This window comes from Nansenia antarctica (assembly GCF_963989245.1).
Source record: "Nansenia antarctica genome assembly, chromosome: 1".
Taxonomy (NCBI): domain Eukaryota; kingdom Metazoa; phylum Chordata; class Actinopteri; order Argentiniformes; family Microstomatidae; genus Nansenia; species Nansenia antarctica.
In genome coordinates, this window is record NC_137674.1 from 64,211,831 (window position 1) to 64,239,330 (window position 27,500).

Sequence of the window (27,500 nt, forward strand, 5' to 3'; positions counted from 1 at the left end):
TCTATAGGTTGTCATGAAGTGTACACAGGTGACTGGACGTTTACTCTGAAACGTCACTTTCAATATAGCCCTATTATAATTAATTAGAAGTTTGGCGTAATGGTGCTTTTGATACTATGCTGTGTCAACCCATAACATAGCCTATACGCCTATAACTGTCCTATTAGTGTAGGCCTATAATTCCACACGCCCTATAGGCCTAGGCATCTATCTATCTGTATCTGTCTGTCTGTCTATCTATCTATCTATCTATCTATCTATCTGTCTATCTATCTATCTGTCTATCTATCTGTCTGTCTGTCTGTCTGTCTGTCTGTCTGTCTATCTATCTGTCTGTCTATCTACTATCTATCTATCTATCTATCTATCTATCTATCTATCTATCTATCTATCTATCTATCTACATGAATGGATGGATAAACCAATCTCTTGTGCAGCATGATGGCCTGTCAAATTGGCAGAATTGAGAAAGGACCATGTTTTGGAGTACTGTAGGCCTATGTCAGTCTACTATTTGGATGTTACTGTTTTCTTACACGCACGACAGAGATGCAACGACGTAGACCTACAACAGAAAAGTGCCTATGCCCATCACTTCAAGATATCTCGAAGTTTCACCTATGGAAAGGCCTTATGAATGAATGAATGAATAGTTTAATGACCACACGACCTAGGTCGGTGGAATTTGTTGTCGGTACAGCTCAAACAGCAGTGTCAAAAAACATACACACATTGTACATGACTATTACATGGACATGAACACACATAACCACAAGACAAGACAAGAACATAACCTATAATTATTATAACCTAATGTTTTTGTTATTACACATGTGGAGACATGTTTCATTTAAAATATTATATTATTATGTTTTAGTAAGTTGTTATTGTCACGACATTGTTATAATATACCTACTGCTATAGTAATGCACATTCCCATGCATGTTTTGTGTATTCATCTGTTTCTTTCAGACGTGGCCTTTCATGGTCGCCGGTAAACCGGAGAACGAGTTGAAGGAGATGATGAACACCACACGGCTATGTGGAACAACCGCCTCCTGATGTCGGCTACGGACGGACAGTTACCTGAACTGATCAGATGGACAGAAATGCACGCCATCTCTACAGACATTTGAGTGGGAATAAACGAGGGAGCACTCTCGTAGCGTTCCTGTACAGAGAACCAGAATATTTTTCTATTTAAAGTGTTATTCACATGTTGTCTTTGCTGGTCCAAAGACAGCCTGCGTTTGTGTTTTTTTATATTCGTTTTGTATACTCTTCAAATGCCCTGCAAGACTGAGAGACCTTTGTCTCAAGTACTTTTACATGACGTTGTCAGTCACCGCATTGGAAGCGCAAATGAAAAAAATTATATGTATAATTTCTGAAAAGACAGATTGTATGTAAATAAAATGTATTCATATATTATCGCATAATATGATCGCCTGATATGCACGTGTTTTGGAGGGATGAAACGTTTTATGCACAGTTTTGTTTTTCCTGCAGGCCACTATCTATTCTGACCCCACTAATCCCTCCTATTTCGCCCATCCCCTTCGGAGCAAAACTTGATCTGCGACAAAGGGCATCGTTGGGAAAAGATAAGCGTGCAGGTCTATTTGTTTTCTTAATCACTTCATGTAAACAATGGATAGGGCCTACTATCTCGATATGCTTGTCATTAGACAAACAAACATTCGCTATCAATGCAACTAATCATGACTTGGAAACGACATTGTATTTTTTTAGGCCTGAGTTTCTGAGTAAAGAGGGGCAACCGGTCTCTTTTGACATGAACAATTTGTTTTAACATGTCGTAATAGCAAAGGTATGTTGGTTTATAAGTTCATTGTTTAAGGTCAGTCATTTTGAACATTTGGCGCTTAATCCCGCTCAGACGCGTTGTTTAATTCACACGGGTTATGACCGCAGTGTTTACGCACGGCAGACAGATATTTATGCCTGTGCGCGCGGGAGTCAGGCTATACCCAGGACAGCCTGTGTCACCGTGCAGCACGCACACGCACACGCACACGCACACGCACTCACACACACGCACGCACGCACTCACACACACACACACACACACACACACACACGCACACACACACACACACACACACACACACACACACACACACACACACACACACACACACACACACACACACACACACACACGTATTTAGAACAGCAACGTTGCGCTTCATCAAAGAATTCCTCGGCCGGGGGAAGAGCGGTTCGTGGTGCAATAACAAGGCCCTCGCATCCATCTATTAGGCGCAGTGTTATTGTAAAGATACGTTGGCGGGATGACCCGCAATAACACTCCGGAGGGATATCAGTTTCAACCATGAATAAGAACGAGATTACACTAAAACATATATGCCAATGTTACATGTCAAATTAACATATTTATTGTGGATTAATCATTGTGAGATTAATGGTGATGAATTCGTTTAATGTGTGTGGAAAAATAGCATACAGTCAAGTCTGTCCGCATAGACTATATCTATTTTAAATATTTGTTATCATTACATCTAAGCATGTCACCCATTTGTGGTATCATATTAACAATCGAAATACGAAATTAAAGAATAGAACAAATATTTTATGTTGACCATTGGCGGCCCTCTTTTAGGCTTTCTGTTATGTTGTACACTAAATTAAGTAATTATTCGATATCCTCATAATTAGGAAACAATGTTTTTTTGGTTTTGTTTAGTAGGCCTAGAATAATGAGTCACATAGCAAACACCATTATATAATTTGCATCAATTCACAATTGACAAATCATCATCATGACCTTTTAGTGTCACTGTCATTCAGGAACGCCCAGCATCTTCTCTCTCACAATATAAAGATGTATTGGCAAGACACGCGTAAATATTAGGCCTATAAGACTAGAGTTATATACTGACACTTGAAAGGTATCATAATCTCATAAGACACTATAGATGGAAGAAGGGGGGGAAAAGCGAGAGTGTTGCAACAATAAAAGAGTCCCACAGACTTCCTGTACGAAGGACCCTCACTCAATATATCAGCGGCGATGTGGCAAGCCCTCGCCGTCACCCCGACGGGACCACCGGGGAGAAAATAAACTTGGCCGCTTCTCTCTACGGCCAGCTGCGTGGAGGGGCTGCCCGGGCTGGGGATGGAAGGAGCGGGGGAGGGAGACTGGAGGAGGATGGAGGAGGGTTGGTCATTAGTGAGATAGCGGGGGCCGGGATTCCCATGCGCTGTACTGGTTACTGGATAATTGTTTTGTTGGACGGCTGCCCAACTGCTTAGGGGGGGGGAAAAGAAAGCGAAAAGCATGTTTTGAAATGTTCCCTTGCGCACTCTTCAGGTCTCTCGTTTATTACTTTTACACGTTTACACTTGAATAGTCACAGCCTTACTACATTGTCGTTAATGTCAAATTCTAGTATCAAAGGGAAGATCTTCAGAAATAGCCTACATTCATGTTCCTCCCAACTATTTGGGACCTAAAACTTTCGTTTCCAGAAATATTCACAAAAGAAGTTAAAGCCCAAAAGTAAACTTTTGCTTGTGTATAATTGTTGTAGATCAGCTGAAACCCCCAAAATCCAAAACTTCATGGTAGGCCTCAGTGGCGGCTGGTGCAAAAAATATTGGGTGGGGCACAGCAGTGTGGCGGGGGGTCCCCGTTTTTTTTCCCGCGTGCACGATTTTTTTCCCGCGTGCACGCGCATAAAACACGCACTGGCGTTACAACCATTGTATAATTTCAACTTTCACCCTTAAAATGACCGTGTGGGCCATGGAGAAGTTACCCTGTCAACTACAGACACTGAGGTGGAAGAGTGACCGGTCTATGGACGTCGGTACGGTCCAATACCCAGTGTCAGACAAGGAGGAAGTCTAGTCAACAAGGCTAGTACAGGCCTCACAGCTACACTCAGGTTAATAAAGGTAGCAGATGAATATGTGTACTATGTGTCTGTGTGACATGGCTACATCAATGAGCAGAGATGAATGCTGCAGTCAGTAGTACAGTACTATCTATTTCATAGACACATGATGGATGATGATGGATGATGGTGGTGGTCAACACATTCAATGATGTATCACAACCAGACCATGTCTGTAACACAACCAGACCATGTCAGAAACACAACCAGACCATGTCTGTAACACAACCAGACCATGTCAAAAACACAACCAGACCATGTCAGAAACACAACCAGACCATGTCTGTAACACAACCAGACCATGTCAGAAACACAACCAGACCATGTCTGTAACACAACCAGACCATGTCAGAAACACAACCAGACCATGTCAGAAACACAACCAGACCATGTCTGTAACACAACCAGACCATGTCAGAAACACAACCAGACCATGTCTGTAACACAACCAGACCATGTCAGAAACACAACCAGACAATGTCTGTAACACAACCAGACCATGTCAGAAACACAACCAGACCATGTCAGAAACACAACCAGACCATGTCTGTAACACAACCAGACCATGTCAGAAACACAACCAGACCATGTCTGTAACACAACCAGACCATGTCAGTAACACAACCAGACCATGTCTGTAACACAACCAGACCATGTCAGAAACACAACCAGACCATGTCTGTAACACAACCAGACCATGTCTGTAACACAACCAGACCATGTCTGTAACACAACCAGACCATGTCTGTAACACAACCAGACCATGTCTGTAACACAACCAGACCATGTCAGAAACACAACCAGACCATGTCTGTAACACAACCAGACCATGTCTGTAACACAACCAGACCATGTCAGTAACACAACCAGACCATGTCAGAAACACAACCAGACCATGTCTGTAACACAACCAGACCATGTCTGTAACACAAATAACGGCGTTTTGTGACAGAACTTTCACTTTCATTCATGAAATTCACCCCGTCTGTGTTACTGTTTACACAAGTACAATCACAGTGTGACAGTCAGATGGAGCATTCGGTAAACAACAACAGCAATGCATCAGCTGAGTTAAAGAAAACCAACTCTTACCTTTGATGACAGAACATGAGCCGTGTTTACCCGTACCTCCGCCTTGCCCCGCGCATATTGCTATGAATAGTTCGAAGATAGGTGCTTGCACGTTAGGTGCGAGGCTGCTTGGTTAACCCATTAGCGGGAACATTATTAGTTGCACAAAATAGGCTGATTTAATTGACCATGAACATCAGAGACAGACATTACGAATGTTCATTTAAAATACTCCGGAAGCCCGAAGTCCGGAAAACCGGAAGTCGAAAGTCCTCAGCATAATGCATTGTCTGCAATACAACCGGAGATTCAGGGACGCACATTTGTGCGCCCTGGCCAAGAAATAGAGACAGCCAATTGGAGCGCTGCTACAGCTCACGTGTAAGCCAAAAGTATTCGTCCTGGCATAGACTTTCATTGACCGGCGCCCCACGTTCTCCCCTCTATGTATTTTAACAGTGAGTTTTACACACACACACACACACACACACACACACACACACACACACACACACAGATAAAAATGTTTATTGTATTGGAGGATTTTTAATGAATGCTGATAGGCGCCGACAGAATATCAGCCGCATTTTGTGAATAAACAATGTTTATTTAAAAAAAAAAACTTTTACAAATCGCAACTAGGAAGTGAAGGTGGGGGCGGCGCCCCAGCCAGTGGCGTAGCGGACGGGCCCGCAAGCGACGCACCGCGGGGGGGCCCCAGCCACTAGGGGGCCCCCTAACATTGGATCATTTTTATTTATTTATTTTTATAATTTAAAAAAATATGAAACAAAGAAAATAAGTGGCCCTTCATTGTGTCAAGCTTAATTCTAATATATAGGCCTATATTTAAAAAGATATACATAGTTAGCCGTATCCAATAGCAACATGACTTTGACGTCACACGTAGGCAGCGAGACACAAGGAAAATGAGCAAGCGAAAATACAATACAAAGTACAATAAGCATTCTTTAGGTGGTGGTAGATTCTCTATTCGGACATTCGGAGTGAAAGAAAAACAACATACAGATGATAATTCACACAATATAATACCACGAAAGCGTACAGCACTAAACAATAACATTTATTTGGGCAGCATCATACTCAAACTCAGGCAGAAGGGCAGGGTCCGGCCAGGTTCACAGTCACAGGCTGTCAGTGCATCATAATTCAGCATGGTTAGGCTATATATAGCTGCTTCTTTTTCTATTCTACTATTCTATTCTACTTCTGCTGTCTGCGTCTCCCTGGGTATTCCTAGACCAGATGGCAAAAAGTAAAGAAATGCCACAATATACCAGGACTTAAGAAACGAGATGTCCAACAAAGGATTTGACTAACCCTGGCCAATTTTACGCAACAAGTAGACTCTGATGCAGCGGCGACAGGGTTGTCAGATGGGCTGGTTTTTGGTGGATTTAGCAGTTTTTAGATTGGTTAGGTTGGAAATTCTCAATCCCATCTGGCAACCCTTAGCGGAGAGTCTACAGCTTATATGTTTACAGATATCGCGCTGCTGTGCACACCACACTTTGTTAAAAGAAATAAAGCTTGTACTTTTCTACTTATAATACATTCTACTGATTTAGTCTACCATTTGGTTTTAGTTATTGCTCTCACTTGTTTGTACCTTTTGCTAAGTCAAGCATTTATAATGTAGAGTGCATATTGCGAAATTTCGCAACGTCAATAACGCATCGGCCTCTAAAAAACGCACGTTTTTTTTTTTTTACTCCGTTGCGAAAGGGCCCCCGCCGCCACCTTGCGGGGGGGCCCCGGGATTTTGCGCTACGCCACTGGCCCCAGCGCCCTCTATCGGCCAGCCGCCACTGGTAGGCCTATATTCTTTTTGGAGGTCACATCAACATCAGTGGCGTAGGGGACGGCCCGCAAGCGACGCACTGGATACTGTGGTGGGTTGACATAATTCACCCACGGTGGGTTGGGAGTATTGTTCCGCACGGACAGTTAAGTGCGTGGTACCCGAGTTGTTTCTTCAGTTACTGCTTGAGTGTGTTGTTGACAATCGTTCATGTCCTTCATTAAACGTTTAGCTTTGTCATTTGATACGCCGCCTACGACTCCCGTCTCTCGGCACTACGATAGAAACGTTTTTTATTTTTTATTTTTTAGGCAGCGAGACACAAAACCCTGCAGAAAAATGAGCAAGCGAAAGTACCTCAGTGGTGCGCAAAAACGGCAAGAGCAATATAAAATGTAACACAATGCAGCGAAACTTCCCAAAATGTCATATTTTCTCACAAACCGACCCAAAGCAGCTTCTGCGACTGACGCGGGTAGGGATGCAATTAGCACTGGGTCAGGGACGAACGTCGTGGATGCACCTGTGGCACCGCTGTGGAGGTCAGTGTTACTGCAGCAGGCTGACCCGGCCGAGAGATCAAAATTATCAAAAACTCAAAATTATCAAAAGCTATCTGAGAAGCACCATGTCCCAGGACAGACTCTCCAGACTAGCGATTCTCAGCATTGAAAGCCAGCGCGCACGTCAAATGGATTTAACAAACATACTATGTTAAATAGTGAAGGACTTCGCACAGACGAATGCCATGAGGAGAGGACGTGTTGGTCATTGTTAAAGGTAAGAATGGTCTATTATTATTTGATATTATTAGAGATGTATTAATCTATGAATCAAATTAACTCGGGTGGTGGGTAGCCTGTCGGTCTGTTCTTGTTGCCGTTTGTGTATGGACATGTCACACACACAGTCACACATACGGTGTCAGAATGATTCTGAGCAAACGGCCAGCGCGCTGTAGCTGATAGCTGTCCAGGCCAACCATAGGGTCTATGCTGTAGGCTTTATGCAGCCTTAAAATAAATGTACCGCTACATCCGTTTGAGTTAACCTCCGTTGCGAAAGGGCCCCCGCCGCCACCTTGCGGGTGGGCCTCGGGATTTTGCGGTACGCCACTGATCAACATCCCTCGTGTCCTATGCTCTTGTGGGGAAAACGAAAGGGACTGACCAGCAAACCGAAGTTGAGTTTCCGAATTGGTTAACATTTGGTTAGGGTAAGGGTTAGGGTTAAGGGTTAGGTTAAGGTTAAGGTCATTCTTAGGTTTTGTCCTAGTTAGACTGTCAATGGGATACTTTAGTATCACCTCGGCTCTCTATCTATGAACGCCATCTGCTGGTTTATCTTCAAACTGCACCAGAGACCTACTCGTTTAGAATGAACAATACTGCATGTAGAATTTTCTCATTTGCAAGTTTTTTTTTTATTGTGAAAGGGATATTTTGATTATGATTGGATAAAGAAGTACCCAAAGGATTAGATTATTTATTTATTTGTATTAGATGGAAAACTAGAAAGAAATACCACGGTCTCTGATTAAGCCTAATACCACCAAGGTCTCTAATCTTTGACCTGTTGTTATTTAAGGCCATGGAATAAACCCACCTGTTGATCTCTTCTTTTTCATTTTAACGGTTCTTTTTACAGACTTGTGTATTTGTCGGACAGCCTTGGTTCATATAGGTATTTATTTATGTGTCTTTTTGGGTTACCTTTAGGGGTAAGATTGGTTAGGCGTAGTAGGCCTATATCTTAAACACACTCAGATACCCCACCCCAAATGTGGATTTGTGGAATTCGTTGGGAAGGGGGGTATCTGTCACTCAAATTCGTGAATCATTGTGCTAGTGTTGTGTTGTGTGTTTCTGTGTTTCTACTGTACTGTAAGTCCTGTGTTGCAACTGTGCATTGTGATCTGTTGTGTTGAATATACATAGCCTATGTCTGGAGTTTCTCTAAGTTAAAACGACCTTTATTTATTTATTCACCACATTGTGTTAAAAGTGACCAAAAACGTAGGCCTAGTAAAAAAACACACCTGCAGCCACATTGTGTTATTGTTAAACCAGAGGGGGGAGCCAGAGGACCTCCTATCAGCCATTATGAGGATCAATGTCCATGCAGAAGGGAGGGTGAGAGATGAAAGGTGCAGGAGAAAAGGGGAGGGACATATTCCTTTATAATTGTTTTATTATTATTTCTAAAAAGAACACAACTTTCAGTAAAGTACTGAGTAAAATACTGCGCCCCCCCTAATCTCTATTAACGGCTGCGCAGGGTTAGGAAAATTGTCCCTGTCCAGCTACTGTAGTCGCACAGCAGTAGACGGAACCTGGTCTGGACAGCAGCAGCAAGAGTCTGAAATAGAAAACGTCTGCGTTTATTTATAGGGGAAACAACGAGCACACTTTTCAATGTGTAGGCAACCGTACTCAACACATGGTCTGGTCTTATAGTTAGTGTATTATCGTGAAGGGAGTTTCCATTAGAGCTTGACTTAAATAATAGGCCGATATTGGACTTTGAATTACTTTGTTCGACAAGATGTTGTACAGATTCGGCGCTATACTCACACCTGAGTGTTCGGACATCGAGGTGTTTGTGTTGGGTTCCCGTCAGGAAATGGGTCACTGGGATCCAGACAAGGCGGTTCTGATGAAACCTACACAGGCCGTCCTGTCCATGCGCGAGCCCTGCCTATGGGTCGGCGAGGTGCAGCTCGCGGAGCCGTGCCAAGAGAGCGTGTGGTTCAAATTCATCAAAAGAGTGGGGGGGAATTTCATCTGGGAAGGTATTAGCAGCACTCTGAGATTCTATTGAAGGAAAAGTGCAATACAAATAAAATGCATTATTATTATTATTATTAATAATGTATAAGTAATAATTAATAATTAATAATAATGTAATAATTAATAAATAATTTTAATAATATATTATTATTATTATAGTAATGGTTTAGGAGGTTTCAATTAGGCTTGTGTCAACAACCCCTGGTCATGATTGTAAACTAGGTGAATTACTTTGTTTGTTTAGCCAAGGTTAATCTCTGTCTATTTAACTAACTATTTACATTTCTGTTATAATAAAACTATGGAAATTGGTTGTGTCCAGTTTTCTTCTCCCATTGTAATAAAGCAATTCAACCACAAGATGGTGGCAAAAACACGTTTTTCAATTGGCACTGGGCGGTTTCCAGTCCTGACAAAAATGCTGGCCGTGTGGTAATTAATGACGCGAAAATACGCGCGCTTTTTCCATTAGTGCATGTGCATTAGTCCATTAAATATCAGGGCGGAAGCTACGCCTGTCACTGTCACATCCAATAGTCATAGGGGCTACAAATCATCTATCTTCCTCCATGTGCATGTGCAGTCTCACTCATCTACTGTGTCTTCTTGATAAGTATTGAAGAAAAGCGTATTTTTTTGAATGTAGCTTGCTTACTTAATGTAATTTCAGTGTTCCTGGACATATAATTCACATGAAGCTGACTTATGCTATGTGAATGTGTTCAGATCAACCTGAATAGGAATAGTGTAGACTTCCTGAGTAAGTAATCATATGTCACTATGTGGTTCTGCAGGCTGAGTTAAATGTGTACTCCCTCCATCATGAATAAAACATGGTTTGTTTACTTTGTTACCAGGCAATGGACCACATCACGACCGCTGCTGCGCATATGACCAGAATAACATGGTGGACGGGGTGTACTGCCACCCCATTGGCCACTGGATCGAGGAGACAGGTCACACAGACGAGATGAAGCACACAACTGACTTTTACTTTGGCGTGGCTGGCCAGCAGGCCATGCATTTTTCCAGGTAACACCAGACTCACTTTTGTGTTTTTTTATTTTGTATTATTGCCATGCATTGAACTTGTCAGTCAATTGTTGGAATTTGGTATTTTATGCTCTAAGCAAGGGGTCCGCCATAGACGAGCAATTGGGTTCAGTGCCTTGCTCAAGGACACCTCAACACTTGGCCAGCCAGGGTTCGAACCACCAAGCTGCAAACCTTGCGAGCATTAGACACCGGCTCTACCCCCTGAGCCACAGCCGCCCCTAAACATTAAATACAGTCATAGCTCTCACCTGAGGCGGGGATCGAACCAGCGACCTTCTGATTGCTAGCCAGCCGCTTTAGCCTCTGCAGACAGACTGCTCTTTGACATTACCTACCTGAGGCTACACACAAGGGTGCCAGACTCAGTTTGAAGTGGGGAGGCCAGGGTATATACAGTATTTGATATTATAAAATGGACTGCAGTTATATAGCGCCTTTATCCAAAGCGCTTTACAACGGCCTCTCATTCCCCATTCACATGCACATTCATACACCAATGGCGACAAGCTACCATGCGAGGCACCGGCCCGCTCACTGAGAGCAATTTGGGGTTCCGTGTCTTGCCCAAGGACACCTCGACATGTGGCCAGCCGAAGCTCGAACCGCCGGTCTGCCAACCTTGCGATGATTAGGCGCTGACTCTACCTCCTGCGCTACAGCTGCCCCTCCTGCGCCACAGCCGCCCCAATATTATTATATCAGTTCTTTCCGTATGTTCTATGGAGGATTACAAATGAGGGGTCCAAGGATCCTGTTGACCCCCCAGCGCTGGCCTATGATAATATATCCATATTTCCTGCATTCTCAAGGTCAACTCTGATGATGAAACATGATTGGGTTGGTTGAGGTGGAGTCAAAGCCTCACATCAAGAACCTTGTTGCCTGACACCTCCAAAGTCAATTGACAATCCATCTTCTGGTTAAGTTTGAGAAGAGAGTGACAGAGATGGTGGGAGGAAAAGAAGGCGGGTGAAAAAAGAAAGTAAAAGAAAGGTGGAAAGTAGGCCTAACTCACAGAGAAAGTTATAGAGGGAATGTGGCGTGCACCCAGCACACTTACAGCGCAGTTTGAAAAATAGAAAGGGTAAAAAAAGTTGCTCATCCTTTTATTGCATTTATTTAACATGTTATGACATTTACATTTACGTATTGCGGGACAATCAAACAAACAGGGAGGGACTACATTTTGGCGTTAACGTCTTTCTCACTGCTGTTACATGCCAAAACAGAATCAGAATCAGAATGGCTTTTATTACATCCCAATGTACAAGTACACAATAATAACATTATTTGTCTTAGGTTCGAGGTTAGAGTAAAGTAAAATAAGTAAAGTAAGTAATAATAAAGTAATAAAGTGATAAAGTGATGGTAGTCGTACTACAGCGGAACCAGTCGTACTACAGTGGAATCAATAGTGCAAAATGCTGTGCAAAGTATGATAAGATGAAATGCAATATGATACAGTACATATAGTCAGGTAGTGTTCAAGTAAACGGGTAGTGTGCAAGTAGTAATATGATATAGATTATTTTTGTAGTGTGGTAGGCCCTAAGCCAAACTTTCAGCCGCCTAAGATGAAAGAGGTGACGTTGTGCTTATTTCACCACCTGGTTGGTATGCTCGTCCCAGGTGAGGTCGTTGGTGATGTGGACTCCTAGGAACTTAATGCTGTTGAGCCTCTCCACAGCAGACCCATTGATGGTGATCTTCTTCCTGAAGTCCACCACCAACTCCTTGGTCTTGTCGGGTGGTATGCCAAAATATAGGTGCTACATATTAAAGATCCCATGGCACTTATCGTAAGAATAGGTGTATTAACACTGGTGTCCTGGCTAAATTCCCAATCATGGCCATCTAATCAATCCCTACATTTAAATGTTTTGGCATTTGGTGGACGCCTTTATCCAAAGCGACTTACAACAAATAAATGTGTCCAAGTAAGTGAATTATCTATCCATCAGTCATAGCAAGAAAAAGTAAGCTATCCTAGGGCCAGGGGCCATTGGTAGTCCCCTGCCTTCAATTGGCTCATTCATCCCCTCTCCCTCCCCTGCAACTATTCATCGGGGTGTTTTCTTCACTATTCATCACGTTACCCTGCCTGGTAAAATAAGGGTGAAATAAATCAATAAAGTGAGTGCGACTATATTTCTTTTCCTGCGATAGTCACACTGAACTGTCCAAAAGGATGAGAACATTTTTCATTTTTCATTTCAAGTTATAGAGATTTGGCATTCCAAATCTTTATACTTGGCCCTCCAAATGTTATTGATAGAACAACCTCCACTCCCTACTTCCTCGTTCTGCTTCTGGAGGTTGAAGGGTTCATGTTTCCTAGTGGAGTTCAGAACCACAGTGACTCAGTGTTTGGCCAGGACCAGTATACAGTATATTTTGGAACAGGAATCAATACCAGGGTCAAAGTTCAACGTCTGAAACCTGCGGCATAATTTGTTGTTCTCAGTGGAAAAGTCTGCCTCAAGGTCAAGGTCATGCAGAAGTTTGAACATTACTTTTAGTTTTTCGTTGCTATTCAGCGCCAAATAATATTGATTTAGCCCCCTCCATAAGTAGTGACCTGAGTAACCAGTCTCAGACGATGCTATAAAGTACGTTAATGTTTTTCTGTGAGACTCATCTTTGGCAGATGGCATTGTTTGACCTGCAGGCTACACAATTATGAAAAGTAGTTCCTTGTGTCATGAAAGTTTTAAAAACATTTTCACAAGATCACCGTCACTGTAAAACAAAACATAACTTCTGCCTGTAGTAGACAATGAAATTAACATTTGAGGGTGTCTCCACTGAGAGTTAGAGTAGCTATTTGCATATTTTAATCTCTCTGAGGCGTTAGTACCTCCCTGCAGACACCAGAAACGCACAGTATTTTAGCCCAGAGAGTTGAAAGACAATAGAAATGTACAACAAAATGTTTTTTTGGTCAGCGCCCCTGGAACAATTAGGGGTTAAGTGTTCATGGGCACAACGGCAGTGGTAGGCACCTTAGAAGATGCCAACAACCGTCCAGTCACCAGCTCACATACAGCTCCCTCCTGAGGCGGGGATCAAACCAACAACCTTACGATTTCTAGCCGGCCTTTCTAACCTCTAGGCTACCGCCGCCCCTGATGAAACAAGTGTCAACCTACAAGTCTCAACGGTCTCACCTACACATTATTGGGAATATGTCTTATTTAAACTGGTTACTTATTATGGCAAACCATGGCTATTGATAGTTAGAGATTCTAGCAGAGATTCTTCTCTGTCACCTCCACTCAGGTATGAGTGTCTGTCTCATGCAGGTAGGAGCAGATTGTGTCACTCGCTTTATAATTGTGGAATAACTGTGTAGCCCCCCCCCCCCTTCGTGTGTCCCCCCTCCCCCACCCACGCAGCTGCCGCCACACAAACCTCTGCACAGTTCAGTAAAAGTCAAATGTAAACAATTATAATAAGTAAAATAACTAAATCTTAACCAGAGGCGAGTATACACTTATCTCCCATTGTCATGTTGTGAGTGTGTTGCCTCCTCGAACCTCATAATACTTTGAGCAGAGAGAGTCATGATTACCCTCTCAACTCTTTGTTTTCTAGCTTTGCTCTCTTGCACATTTTTAATTACCGTGCAATTAATTCTGTGGGACACGCATTTGAGGACCCGTCAGAAGTTCAACTATTAGCGGTTGTGTCGCGTCAACCTCTCGACCTTCCCTCTCCCAGATTTGAGAGAAAGGGAGGGGTCAGAACTGAGTTGTGTCCTCCGGGCACCTCATAGATAGCTAATTTTGTTAGCGCATGCCAAATCCATTACAGGGACGAGATATTAAAAGTGCTTAAGACCCTAAATTTATTTCAGCGGGGGCGGGGGTAGACTTTCAGGGAGGTCAGGGCAGTAATGACTATGTATATGACAGCCAGACTCATCATCACCATCCTTAATGTTTTGCTACCCTCTCCTCAAAAAAAAAAAGCTGGAGAGTAATTTGGCTCTGTCTCATTGCGGTTCAAGGGAAGGTTTGGCTAAATTAAGTCATTTACTGGGAGATGATTGAGTGGTTGTGTTAAGCAGCCGTCCAATGCTCATGTTTGGCGTTGAGCAGTTAATTAGAATACTGAATAAAGATTACAGGAGAGATTTGAATGAAAAGGATGATGAGGACTAGTTATACAGCAGCGCACATACGTAAGCATGCACACACACACACACACACACACGCACACACACACACACACATATATACACACACACACACACACACACACACTTTACACATTGAACACAGCAGATTTTTCAGTTGGTCTCCCTGAAGCAACAGAGCACACACACACACACACCTTGCATGAGAATGAGAAGGGTTGCCAGGGCAAGCCGGTTATAATTTGTGACCGAAGACCTTACAAGCTTTTGTCGATGACCTCTGTGCAGCAGGAGGTACAATGTCCTTGTGTATCTCTCCTATTGATAGCTTTTTAAATTAGAGTTCCAGGGTAGTGCCAGTGTAGCCAATACTATCATACACACACAGGTCTCTGATGCACATGTCATGATTGAAAACAAAGTTCATCACTTTGCAGATGCCTTTGTCCTCCATGCATTTGATAGAGGAGACCCGAAGGACTTTACCAGTGTCTCGAGCAATTAAATTGAAATCTGTTTACATAACCAGGTGGGTTATTTTGGTTTAGATGTTTGTTTATGTATTATAGATGAGGGTTGAAGTGATTGTGTTCCATGCCAGTGCTCTGAATGGCTGGCCAAGTTTACCCAGTGGAGAATGATCTCTCATGAGAAGATTATCATCAGAGCCAAACAGGGCGGTTTAGCCTCTAACTTAGAGTCTAAGTACACCATGTTTTGACGCTAATATACTGTACAGTATCAAGGACAGGAAAACTAGATGCAAAGGCTTAAGGCTATTCATTGACTGTGGCCATCATGTTGCATATTTTAGGCTTCCCAATTTTTGAGTGTTGTCAAACCCAAAATACGTATTTGAATACACTGGATTTTTACCACAGCTGAGAACCGGGTTTTTTTCCCTCTAAAACAACAATCCGCAAATTGTAATGCAGAGGCACAGGTTAATGAATAATCCCCATTGAGCTCTGAGCAGCAGATTTCTGGCTTGTCTTAGTGAGGCACTGCCCTAGTTTTTCATTAATACACAGAGGTCTCGGAGTACCAGCCAGCTCCCGGCCCAAGCAGAGGGGCCCCTGTGGTGTCACCCGAGGACACCGCAGTGTGTGAGACGCCTTCCCTCCCACTGTAGAGTTTACACATGCTAATGAGTGCCTAATGGCGTCAGAGTGACGGGTCAGAAAATAAGGGGAGGAGGAGGTGGTCAAGGGAGACATCGCTGCTGGGGAAATTGCAGAGGGAGAGAAGGGGGGGGGGGGGGGGGGTTGGAGAGATGAAGGGCAGTAGCAGGCGGGAGGGGGTGGGGGGGTGGAGTTTGTTTCTCTTTCCTGTGAAGAGAGAAAATAGATGAGAGAAAAGAGCTTTGGCTATTACATTGTCTGCGAGACTGTTTCTAAAAATACCTCAGCCCTTCACAGTTCCTTTACTCTCCCCCTTGCTCCCAGTCTCAATGCCTGCCCCATGGCTACTCCCCCTCTCACCCCATAATACCCAATAAGCCCATATCTTCACCCTTCACTTTGTACCGCCATACCTCCATCCTCCACCCTGCATGCTCCCCCTATTATCTCCCTATACTACCAACCACCACGCCCCTGTCTTTTTACACCCCTCCCTCACTTCCTGTGGCCCCTCTGCTCCCCCCACAGGGTCCTGCCCAGGGTGTGGCTTGGCAGCTGCCCTCGCCAGGTGGAGCATGTGACCCTCAAGCTGAAGCACGAGCTCGGAGTTACCGCGGTGATGAACTTTCAGACGGAGTCGGACGTGGTCAACAATTCGCTGGGCTGCCGTCGCGACCCCGGGGAGAGCATGACCCCAGAGACTCTGATGCACCTGTATAAGGACTGTGGCATGGCGTATGTGTGGATCCCTACGCCGGATATGAGCACAGAAGGTGAGGAGGAAAAGAGGGGGGTGCAGGGAGAGACAGGTATCTGGGGTATGGCCAGGAGAGCATAGTGCTACTAAGGAAACGTCTAGAGGAGAGACCTCACAAAGTTACCTTGATTTGCTTAATACAAAGTGTATACAAAAGGGTACAAAAGGTGTTTGAGCTACTTCACAAGTTTTACAGCCGGAACTTTTCCTGGCAGAACCAGAAACTTCTCTAGGTCAACAGAACAGAGACAAATTATTTTTGACTTGCTCTATATGGCGATTTAGAGATAAAAGCCCTTGAAGTGAACACTGACTAGAAAATGGGAACAAGGGCTTGACTCGCATCACCTGTGTCTGTGCGAAAGTGGCCAATTACAGGGTGGAGAATGGGGCCTTAAACCCCTGGCTTGGAGGTCAATGGGGGCTGCTGGCTTTCAGTGTGACTCAGCCCTAAACCATTTGAAGTCATTTGAACTGACTGCCCTTGTCTGACAACAATTAATCAGGGACGGACACCAAACCACAACCAAAAAACCCTGTCAGACTGTAAATCTTCACGGCGAAGACTTTTTCAACAAGCATTCGAGAAAAAAATATGAAGTTATAGTAACACAGTGTTCTGGAAGGCAATTGGGTATACTGGATTTTGTCCCAGCCGTGGGCCTGTTTCAATGAATCAGCTGATAACGAAGACTGGTTGATCGGGTTTGTGCTGGGTTGGAACAAAAGCTTGCATGCATTGCAGCCTCCCAGGACCAGGAGTGAATAAGCCTGCATTAAAGATAAGACGGGAGTGCAAGTGTTGCATGATGTACCGGTCCTACAAAAGTATCACGATACCCTGCTTTGAAAACGGTTCTATACTAATAACCTTTTATTTTGTATCATATTGAATGAATGTGAACAAATCATTTTGTATTCACTCATTTGTTGTTCAGCATAGTATGCTGAACTATTCAGATCAAATCTGAATCAAATCTCAAATGTCATTATGAATTTTCATTACGGTATGTTTTTTTTGTTTGCCATGGTAAGCATCGTTTAAGAATCGAAATTGTGATACTTATCTTATGCTGGTAAGTCAAAATGTTGATACTAGCCCCCATGTGTATTCCTGTATGTCGCCCCCTGCAGGAAGGACAAGGATGCTGCCCCAGGCAGTCTTCCTGTTGCACGGCCTCCTTGAGAATGGTCACACGGTTTACGTTCACTGCAACGCAGGCGTGGGGCGGTCGACCGCAGCCGTGTGCGGCCTCCTCATGTACGTCCTGCGCTGGAGCCTGAGGAAGGCGCAGTACTTTGTGACAGCCAGGAGGGCGGCGGTGTTCATCGATGAAAAGGCGCTCACTGATGCTCAGGGGGACTTCAAGCAGAAGTTTGGACACCTGCGCTCCTCTGTCTGCTACCCAGAGACATGAGTAAGAGTGAAGCCCCCTTGTGGTGAGGAATGTTGCTGCCAAACTGTGGATGTGTATGTAGACTATGCAATAGCGACAGTGTCGGAGATACTTAGTTGACATTTTGTATAAAATCATCAGTACCCTTGGAATGATTTATGTGGTAGATGCCAGAAGGGGAAGTAAATGACGTGTTTATCTGAGTGGCTGTCATAAACTCGTCGATGTTCAGGTTTCCAGAGGGAATTCTTTCAGCCGCCCCGCCAGCACAGATTCAGAGAGCTATTAGTCCCATTGCGATGTGTTTATTTTTAACTTGGGGATGTTTTCAGTTATGAATTGAAGGCATTGTTCTAAATGGCAGAATAGGAGGCAACCCAAGACACTGGCTATAGATTCCTGTATTTGTCTTCTGGGGTTTCAGAAGGATCTTTTTTCCAACCCTTTTTATTAATCAATGAACAGTGCTGACATTTTGAAAAGGCACCTTGAAGCTGTTGTTGTGGCGACTGCTAATGAAAACTCATGACTCGAGACAAAGCTGTTGCTGAATGCCGCTGAACTGAGACCAGACAACAGTAAATATAAACTAGGTCATGGACAAAGTTGTGCACAAGGTGAGAATTTCAACACTTGAGAGAGTGACAGGGAAGACGACAGGGAGAGAGATATAAACAGTTCATTTCTGCTCTCTGTCGCCTGTCTTCTTCGCCACATTATAGCCCTCAGAAAGGGATTACTCCTGAGTCACCACCGCTAGAAATGTGCCATTTCTATTTTTATAGTCCAAAGCTGCAAAAGAAAAACGTTAGAGTTGCCTTTGTTATGTAGAGGAGTTATGTCTGTTACGGCTTAATACTGCGAATATGTGAAAATGTCAGTTCCTGCGAAATAAAGGAAAACAAACAAACAAAAAGCCGAAAAGCCTTGATCCGCTGTCTTTCTTCACTTGAAAGATATTCAGCCTCCAAGAATTAGTACAATAACTTCTCTTAACTTTTTTTTAGGGGTTCTGATGCCATTTAATCTTTGTTTACATATTTCAACAATGCTATATATTCAGGTTTGTCTTATGAATAACCCAAAAATAATAATCTCCTCTACTCTGGAGCACTTATAATGCATGTGTAATAAAACATAGAAATACCGTTGGCTGCAAATACTGTCTAGACTTTTATTTTGTATTTATTACTTTTATCGTCTGCAACCAATTTCAGAGGAAGTGGGAGTCAACAGGATAGGAAGGAGGCAGCCAAACTCTCTCATACTTGGCCTGCTTGTTGCTTAGCCATGATTCTCTCTAGGGCTCTTTCACATTGTGTTTAGCCTAGGGCTAAGATAGCTTTTAGCCTGGGGCTAAGCATCTGTTCAAACTTGCATAATCTAAAGTGGGCTAGTACAGACTTTATCCCAGGACTAACTTTAGTCCAGGGCTGGGTGATGTCCCCCACAAATGATGTACTGTGGCATCCCCCTTGCCTGGTGGTGGCTATAGGCTCAGCCCACCCAAACGTCGTCTTGCCCACCAATATTATTGATATTCTGGGGGCGTGTTAGAGTGTTTAATGTCATATTTGTATTTACTGTAGATCCATATACTATGTCTATATTTTTAGTGCTGCCCATTGCCACCACTGGCCTTGCTGCTCCCCAGCCCACCCAAGGTGTTGGTTCTGGCACCGGGCCTGAGCTGAGCACCGAACTGGACTGAGCATCCCACTTGGGCAGTGTAATTTTAGAATTTCTGTTGTTTGCTATAGATCCCCCTAAGTGTCATTTTGTAAATGCCGGATCTCTATGTCAAGGACTGCACTTCTATAGCGTCTTATTATTATTATTCCAAAGAGCTTTACAATGGCTTCTCATTCACCCATTCACACACACATTCACACACCAATGGCAGCAAGCTACCATGCAAGGCGCCGGGATGGACATGGACATGGACACCTCGACACGTGGAGAGGAGGAGCCGGGGATCGAACCACCGACCTTGTAATCATTAGACGCCGGCTCTACCTCCTGAGCCACAGCTGCCCCAAGATGTCAAGATGCATCATTCACCCAAGTTTCGTAAAAACACTGGTGTCTTAAGATATCACGTTACATACGAACATACAGACGGACAGAGAGCAACCCACAGTTCCTTCCCTCCCTGACTTCATTGTGTCTGACAATGAATGATAAAGCTGTGTGCGTTGACAATTTGTGGAAGAGAGAGAAAGACTGGGGCAAATTAAAGCTTTGTGCAATTTAATCTAGAAATCGCTTTTATATATGACGTCTTCCCCTATTTATCACCTCCTTGTTCTTGCTTCCTGCCTGTTCTCTGTGTTTGTCCCACAGAGCCATCAGCATGTATTTATTTCCCTCGCTTCAACCTTTTACAGACACATTCATTCCCCTGATATAAGCCATAACACAGACCCATTATTTTACACACACACACACACTCACACACACACACACACACGTACACACACACACACACACACACACACACACACACACACAAACACATATTAATTCCCCTGATATAAGCCATAACACAGAACCATTATTTTACAATTCGCCTCAGCAGTTTACCTTCCACTTTATGAAATGATGGGGTCCGACGCGACCACAGACCCTTTCTGGTAAAAAAGAAGAAGAAAAGAAACCGTTTAAGAGGAGAGAATACCCTTGGGTAGAATATTACAGTTTTATGGGTCGATCAAACCCTCCGACGTTTATGAGGACTTGGTGATGACGCGTAGGCTACGACGTGGATAAAGTGCAGGGGCGGAGCTATAATTAGGCTTTCCATTCTCTGTCAACATCAAATGGATATTTGATTTGATTTATTAGGATCCCCATTAGCTGATGCAAAGCATGCAAAGCATCAACTACTCTTCCAGGGGTCCACACAATATTAAAGAGTATAGGCCTGCCTAAGCATTTAAATCACCATAAGCATTTATGATCATTTTGAGTTATTCATAGGCTTTGTAGATTCTTCTCCCCAAAAAATATTTCAGAATATCCTGTGGGTCTATGTCATGTCTGACAGGCAATTTAAAATATTATGCATTTGCAATAAATCTGTTAAAACTTATTTAAATTAGGGCCAGGGCATTCTACTTCCCTAACTGTTGAAATTTGGCCAATTATGTCTCAGTGGAATCCTATAACTACTGCCAACGGGTGTAAAGACTCATTACTGGAGAAGAATTCATCTCTTCCTAGTGGTAGGCAGACTATAGTGAAGGATTCAGTTACTGAGCTTGAGGCGAACCAGCGTGTCAAACATCTCCACTTTAACTGATACTTCAATTACACATTTGAACATTTTATCATTTAATTCAGCCGTTATGCACTGCATTTAATGAGCGTGTGTGGGTGTTACAGAGGGCTTTTAGCTCCATTGAGAGCACTCTTTGTACAGCCGATTCAGGACCATGGACAGAGCCAGCTGATGTCTATGTCTATGTCTGTGTGTCTACAGAAGTATACAGTACCTCTGCCTTTTTTCTCTCCCCTCTTGAAGGCATGTAGCCGAGCTTAACGTAGCTCAGTTGTAGTCTGTATGGTGAAGCTATATAGGATTCCAACTTTGATCTCCAGCTTTAACTGACCCCTGGGTCACACCGGATACCTCTACCTCAACAGCATGTTTCAATTCGGCGCCCATGTTAACAGGTTAGAGCAGCCACACAGCCTGCTTGAGCCGTGTGCTCTAACCTGTTAACATGGGCGTCGAAATGAAACTCACGCGCTGCTGAAGTAGAGGTATCCGGTGTGGCCCAGGCCTTATTCAAAGCTAAAGGTCTTCTTTTGCAAATCAATGTTCCCGCTTGGCAATATCATGAGGTGCAACTCATCTCACACACAACAAAATGTTGCTGCTAAACTAGGTGTTAAGAGGCACAGGCCTATTTTGTTTATTTTTCGCCTAGGGAGTATTTTTAGCATGAGGCTATTCACCAATTTCCCATTCATCTTCCACCAGGCTCTATTAGACCGCATGCCTGTCTGCACCGGACGACCATTCATCACAAAGATGTGGAGCCATCTCACCTGCACAGACGCTTCCCTATCGTGTCGGCCGCAAAGCCACACTTCATCACCTTAACCCCCTGGACTCCAAAATCAATTGAAATTCAGGCATACTAGTTTGGTGAGCTCAACAAAGGCCATCTGAATGGATGGCACTAAGATCATTTCCATTTGGAGAGCGTTGTCTGCCCAGCCCGGATATGTTGCCCTGGCTGCCAACAGGGATGGACGTTGGTTGATTTGATGGCTGTGGATAAGACACACTGTCGGGCACGCTGAGTGACATGCTGGCTAATCTTGATGGAGGTGAGGAGCCTGTGGTTTTATCAGATATTATGAGCACTGATATTATGAGAAATATACAGGATGTCAGCAGGCTTGATTAAAAGGCCCTAGACATCTCTGGGGGTAGTTCGGTGTTGTGAATGACAGGAATTGATATTAGAGAACTATTGAATTATTAATAAGTCCATCGTTGGATATGGTGACATTTATTGCTTGCGGAAAAAACAGTCGAATCTATGTTTATTTCGTTTTTTTATCTGCCGTGACACTTCACGCTTGTGTAGCCGACTGTACAACCAATTATTGTCAGTGAGCATGACGCCGTGGCGGAGGCTGCAGAATGCAATTTTCTCAACAGGCATATATACCTTGCACAATGTGACAGGTTGAGCTCACAACAATTAATTAATTGCCTAAGAAGAAAAAGAACACCAGAGAAATATCCTTTACTCCTTCCCTTATGTATTGTCCTCAAATGCTTTGTGAGATCCCAAAAAATAGAGGAAATCCTATTTGCCTGTGTCTCACCGACGTCCCTGTCCCACAAGACCCACAACAAATTATTGTGTTTTTTCCCCGAATGTTGACATTTTACATTGAGTCAGTGATATGCTAAACGTGTTGATTTTTGGACTGTTTATCTCACCGACACACAATGCTGTGTGGCCATATTTGATTATTTTTCAGCGTTTCCTTGGTGTTCCTTTTAAGCAGGCCTCTTTTCAAATGGTCGTCATCCAGCCAAAGTATCGCAGGAGCGTTATGGGGCCATTGGCATCGAACCATAGTCTACTGAAATTGAGTTTTAAAAAGTGCAGTGTGCCCAATTCTCTCTAATTTGGTTAAGATTGGTTGTGTCTAGACAGAGTGGCAATGAAGCCAGGACAATTTAGTTTACATTATAGGCTGGGTGTGATTGCATTGCTGCCTCCTAAGATGTTGAGACATAGAAAAGTCCAGGATATTGGATGACCAGGGACATATTGGATGACCAATAATAACCCCCCTCCTTATACACACACACAATAGTCTTTTGTGCCTTGGGCATGCAAATTGTGATTAGAAACAGTACAGTTTGTTCCTCCTCCTCCATTTATATTACGATAAGAATTATGGGGAAAATAAAATATTCACTACCAGAACAAATTGTGGCATGGCATTGATGGAGGGCCCTTATGCAATACATATACAATACTAGTCCATACTGCTGTAGGTCTACCACAAGGAATATGGTTGCTTCTCTCAGTTCCTTTCAACGCTCAAGTAATATATAAGTGCTCAACTCATTTTGAGGTACATTACCATTCGTCAAAGGCAAGAAAAAGACTGTGGGGGAGAGAGAGAGAGAAGGTAAGAAATGGACGGAGCAAGTCATTTTCAAGCCTCCATCCCCAATCAGTGGCCACTGCAGTCCAGGCTGCTATAGAATCAGTCTTGGCTGTCAATAACTCTATGTTGTCCTCTTCATCTTACAGGCCGCCACCACTCATCGATTGTGTCTGTCCTAATATGGATGTGCCAGGGGACGGATCCATTCAGTGTGAGTGTGTGTGTGTGTGTGTGTGTGTGTGTGTGTGAGGTTGGAGGTGGGGGTGGGGGTTAAGGGTCAGATATAGAGAGTATGATCTAAGTCTACATGTGCTTCAGATTGTACGTATGTGTGAAGGTGCTGAGTAAATGTGTGTGTTACCACTACCACCTAACACATACATTTCTTGATGAAGGCAAGTAACCCTCTCCCTTCATCATGTATACCGTTTGCGCGTGAGATGAAATCAAACTGCGTTGTGTCGCCCGTTTTACTCAAGCAGCTGACATGTCGTTTGTCCTCACCGAGCTAGACTGACAGCAACACTTACTTAACACGCTGAGGCTAAGACAGGAGTTCTTTGACCTTGGACTCCCCTAGTCCTGTCCCCTAGTATGTATCACACAAATCGATAAATCCCATTTCTTACCTGGGGCCACAGATATAGTCTATTACACCTCCCCCATCACCCCACCATTTTTTTGCATGATCAAATGTTTGTATTTGATATTCGATACATGTGTACTGGTGCAAGTAGCGTAATGTGATCAGTCACTAATATAGCTGAAAACCAAAATGAAAATAAAACGTTTGGTATCTAAGACCACAATAAATATCCTACACAGTGCTGTGATATTGTTGACCAACGAGAATCAGAACGTAAGCAACCTACTTTTAATTGAGAACCAATTCTCATTTGCAATGATGACCTGGCCAAGAGGCAAAACAGAGGCAAGTAAGTACAACACACAGTATACAATATAACACATGAGTACAAAAACAAAGGTCAATTTAAAAACATCCTAACAAATACAACATACAATACAATATATATACCGTAGTATATAAAAACAGCAGGGACCAAGGGGTGGTTATTTTGAAAGCAGGCGCAGTGAGCAGAGACTATATCTAGTAATTACTTTTCAAAAGAGGGTAAGGAGATGAAGGTGTTGAGTTTTAGTGTCTTTTGCAACTCATTCCAGTCAGTTGGGACAGCAAATTGGAAAGAGTGACGGCCAAAGGAGGTGTAGACTTTACCAGTATGTGTATGTAACCTGTATGCTTGTGCAAAGAATGCTGGTAAATATTAAACATACGGTCGCCAATAGTATTGTGCAACCTACCAATTGAATGGTTAATTTAAGCTACCTCTAGTGGGTTCATATGTGTGTAGCTAGCCTGATAGCCAGTACCAGTGTTTTGGCTGATAATAATTTATGCACTACTAGACAATATTGGCAACACATAGAATGGACTCTGTTTCTGCTCCATGTGAGGAGTTGTTGGATCGTTGCACTAAAGATCACAGTGTTTCCTCCAGGATTTTCCACATTAGGGGTGCTCACCTTTCCGCCTGCACGTGCATGAAACGTGCACGCATTCGTCAGAAGCCTTAATTTTCCACAACACTGTACAGGCGAAGGTCCGATAGTTATGGAGGAGCTCTGCTCCTATTGGTTTACCCCACTACCTAAAGTAGAAATTAACTGAAATTGTCGATGTCCACGCTTGTCCTGTGGGTGCTATAAAAGGGTGCATCCTCCGTTACGTCATTCTCCCAAACACACAATACAGCCGGGTTTGAACAGGTCGCAGTGGGCCAGCAGCCCTATGGGCTCCGCTCCACTCATAGAACTGGAGTCTACCTCCGTAACTATCGTTCTATATCGTGGAGCTCCACCCCATAGGGGAGCTCTGCTCCTATTGGTTTAGGCGGAGCGAGCAAGGCCAAATGTACCCCCACTGAGACTAAAATTTAGTCAGAACATAATCTCAGCGGCACCCGGAACTGACCACTGATGTTGGTTCAAGACAACCTTGAATGTTAGCCCAACCCACACCGGGTCTGTTCCACTGATCTAGCCCTTACGTGAGCACGCAGGGCTGTTGATCTAACGGATTACGGCCTGGAGGAGAGTCTCCTCCCCTGGTAATATCCGTATTTATTCTTGACAGCACTTGAATAGAATTCCCCACAACCAGGGTAACCCAAGTGCCATCCCCACTACATCAGTCATCAGCAAAGATGAGGACAGAATGAGCAAAGGATGAGGAAGAAATATCCCTCAAGTAATATCGTACAAAAGGTGATGGCGACGACCAAGACGCTGCCTCACATATCTCCTCCACTCCCATATCTCCTCCACTCCCACTCCCCTGAGAATGGCTACTGATGTGGCCATGCCCCTGGTGTAATGAGCTCGAATGCCACTCGGCACGGGCTGCCCCTTAGATTCGTATGCGAGGCTAATCGCCTCGCAAATCCAATGAGCCCGCCGCTGCTTCGAGAGTGGTGCCCCGGCTTTCTGTCCGCCGTAGCAGATCAGAAGCTGGGGAGAAGATCTCAGTCCTGCTGTGCGCTTCACATATTGTGCCAATGCGCGCACCGGACATAGACAATGTAAACGCCTCTCCCTCTCTCCGTTGTGAGGAGGAGGAAAGAAGGCGCCCAACTCATAACTCTGAACCCTAAACCCATGATTAACCTTAGGGATAAAAGCCGGGTTAGGGTGCAACACAGCTTTTGTTTCATCACCAGATATGATCAAACAATCTGCCCGTGTCGACAGAGCGCATAAATCACATAGATTTAGTCTGCGTTAAAGTCTGTGACTTGTTTCCGTCGCTGTCCCTGGTGTTAGAGGTCCACGAGGGGAAGGGGCCGTACCAACAGCCACTCCCATACAGTACAACAAAAGGAACAGACAAACAGGTCCTTGAATGTGCAAGACGAAGAGCATCAAAAAACAACCAACAAGTAAAACAATAAAAACTTCCTACAAACAAGTAAAACAATAAAACAATAAAAGCAATAAAACAATAAAAACGTCCTAGAACATACTGCGTGCATATAATTTAGCATGGAACATACAAGTGCTTCTCCTGTCCTATAACTCTCTATTTGGAGTGGAATGTTGCTAAACAGCTGTATTCTGATCTTTGCCTTGAAAGCTGATGTACTGTCAGTTTCTTTGATGTTTAAAGGCAACTTGTTCCATTCCACTGCACCTGTATATCTGAATGAGACTTCTCCTATTTACTGTGTCTACAGGGGACTACATTATTGCTGCTTCCTCTTGTGTTGTGTGAGTGTGCTATTCTCTCAAAGAAGTTATTAAAGTAGTCCGGAGCTCTGTTGTTCAGGACCCTGTGGACTGTCACAAGACGCATCTGACTGGCTCTTGCTTCAACTGGCAGCCATTGGGCCTTTCCAACGTGCGCTTTGTAATAGAAGCCCAACACCATAATTCATTTATTCTGTGCTGTTTGAAGTTTGGTTTTTACAGGTTTGTTGAGGTTCCAGTACCATGAGCTGATTGCATAATCAAAATGGCAAAACTTCGGATAGAATCTGTATCTGTTTAAATCTCATTATTTGTGCTATCCGAATACCGTATTCAAACTGTCCTCAAACTGGCTCTTGTCCAGGCGAAAGAAGGACTTGAACCTAGCATCGTCTAGGCGGAGGTCCTGGACCAGGTTGCATAAAGCCCCCTGCGACTCCCTATTGTGGAGGATGTCATGCATCCATAAACGGCGCCTTGGTTGTTCCAGAGCAACCT

The 27,500-nt window shown here is 43.7% G+C and overlaps 2 protein-coding genes across 2 annotated transcripts in view; both read left to right on the forward strand.

Annotated features, from left to right (window-relative positions):
* Positions 1–1,354, forward strand: part of tcf21 (transcription factor 21) — a gene marked incomplete at its 5' end in the record, with an annotated part of 1,914 nt that extends 560 nt beyond the window's left edge. The window contains one exon of the mRNA XM_080540860.1: positions 973–1,354. Within this exon, the coding sequence (XP_080396986.1) occupies positions 973–1,062 (90 nt within the window). The 3' untranslated portion in view covers positions 1,063–1,354. The remainder of the gene's footprint in view (positions 1–972) is intronic.
* Positions 1,355–9,172: 7,818 nt separating this feature from the next.
* On the forward strand, positions 9,173–19,003 carry epm2a (EPM2A glucan phosphatase, laforin). Its single transcript, XM_080547159.1, has 4 exons — positions 9,173–9,625; positions 10,481–10,655; positions 16,467–16,711; positions 17,830–19,003. The coding sequence occupies exons 1-4, from the start codon at positions 9,379–9,381 to the stop codon at positions 18,111–18,113; spliced, it is 951 nt and encodes a 316-aa protein (XP_080403285.1). The 5' UTR covers positions 9,173–9,378; the 3' UTR covers positions 18,114–19,003.
* The last annotated feature ends 8,497 nt before the right edge of the window (positions 19,004–27,500 follow it).

Excerpts from the sequence above, each read along its gene's own strand:
- epm2a (XM_080547159.1), top strand. The coding sequence starts at position 9,379 with ATGTTGTACAGATTCGGCGCTATACTCACACCTGAGTGTTCGGACATC. Across the intron at positions 9,626-10,480 it reads GGGGAATTTCATCTGGGAAG|GCAATGGACCACATCACGAC; the intron begins GTATTAGCAGCA and ends CTTTGTTACCAG. Across the intron at positions 10,656-16,466 it reads CAGGCCATGCATTTTTCCAG|GGTCCTGCCCAGGGTGTGGC; the intron begins GTAACACCAGAC and ends CTCCCCCCACAG.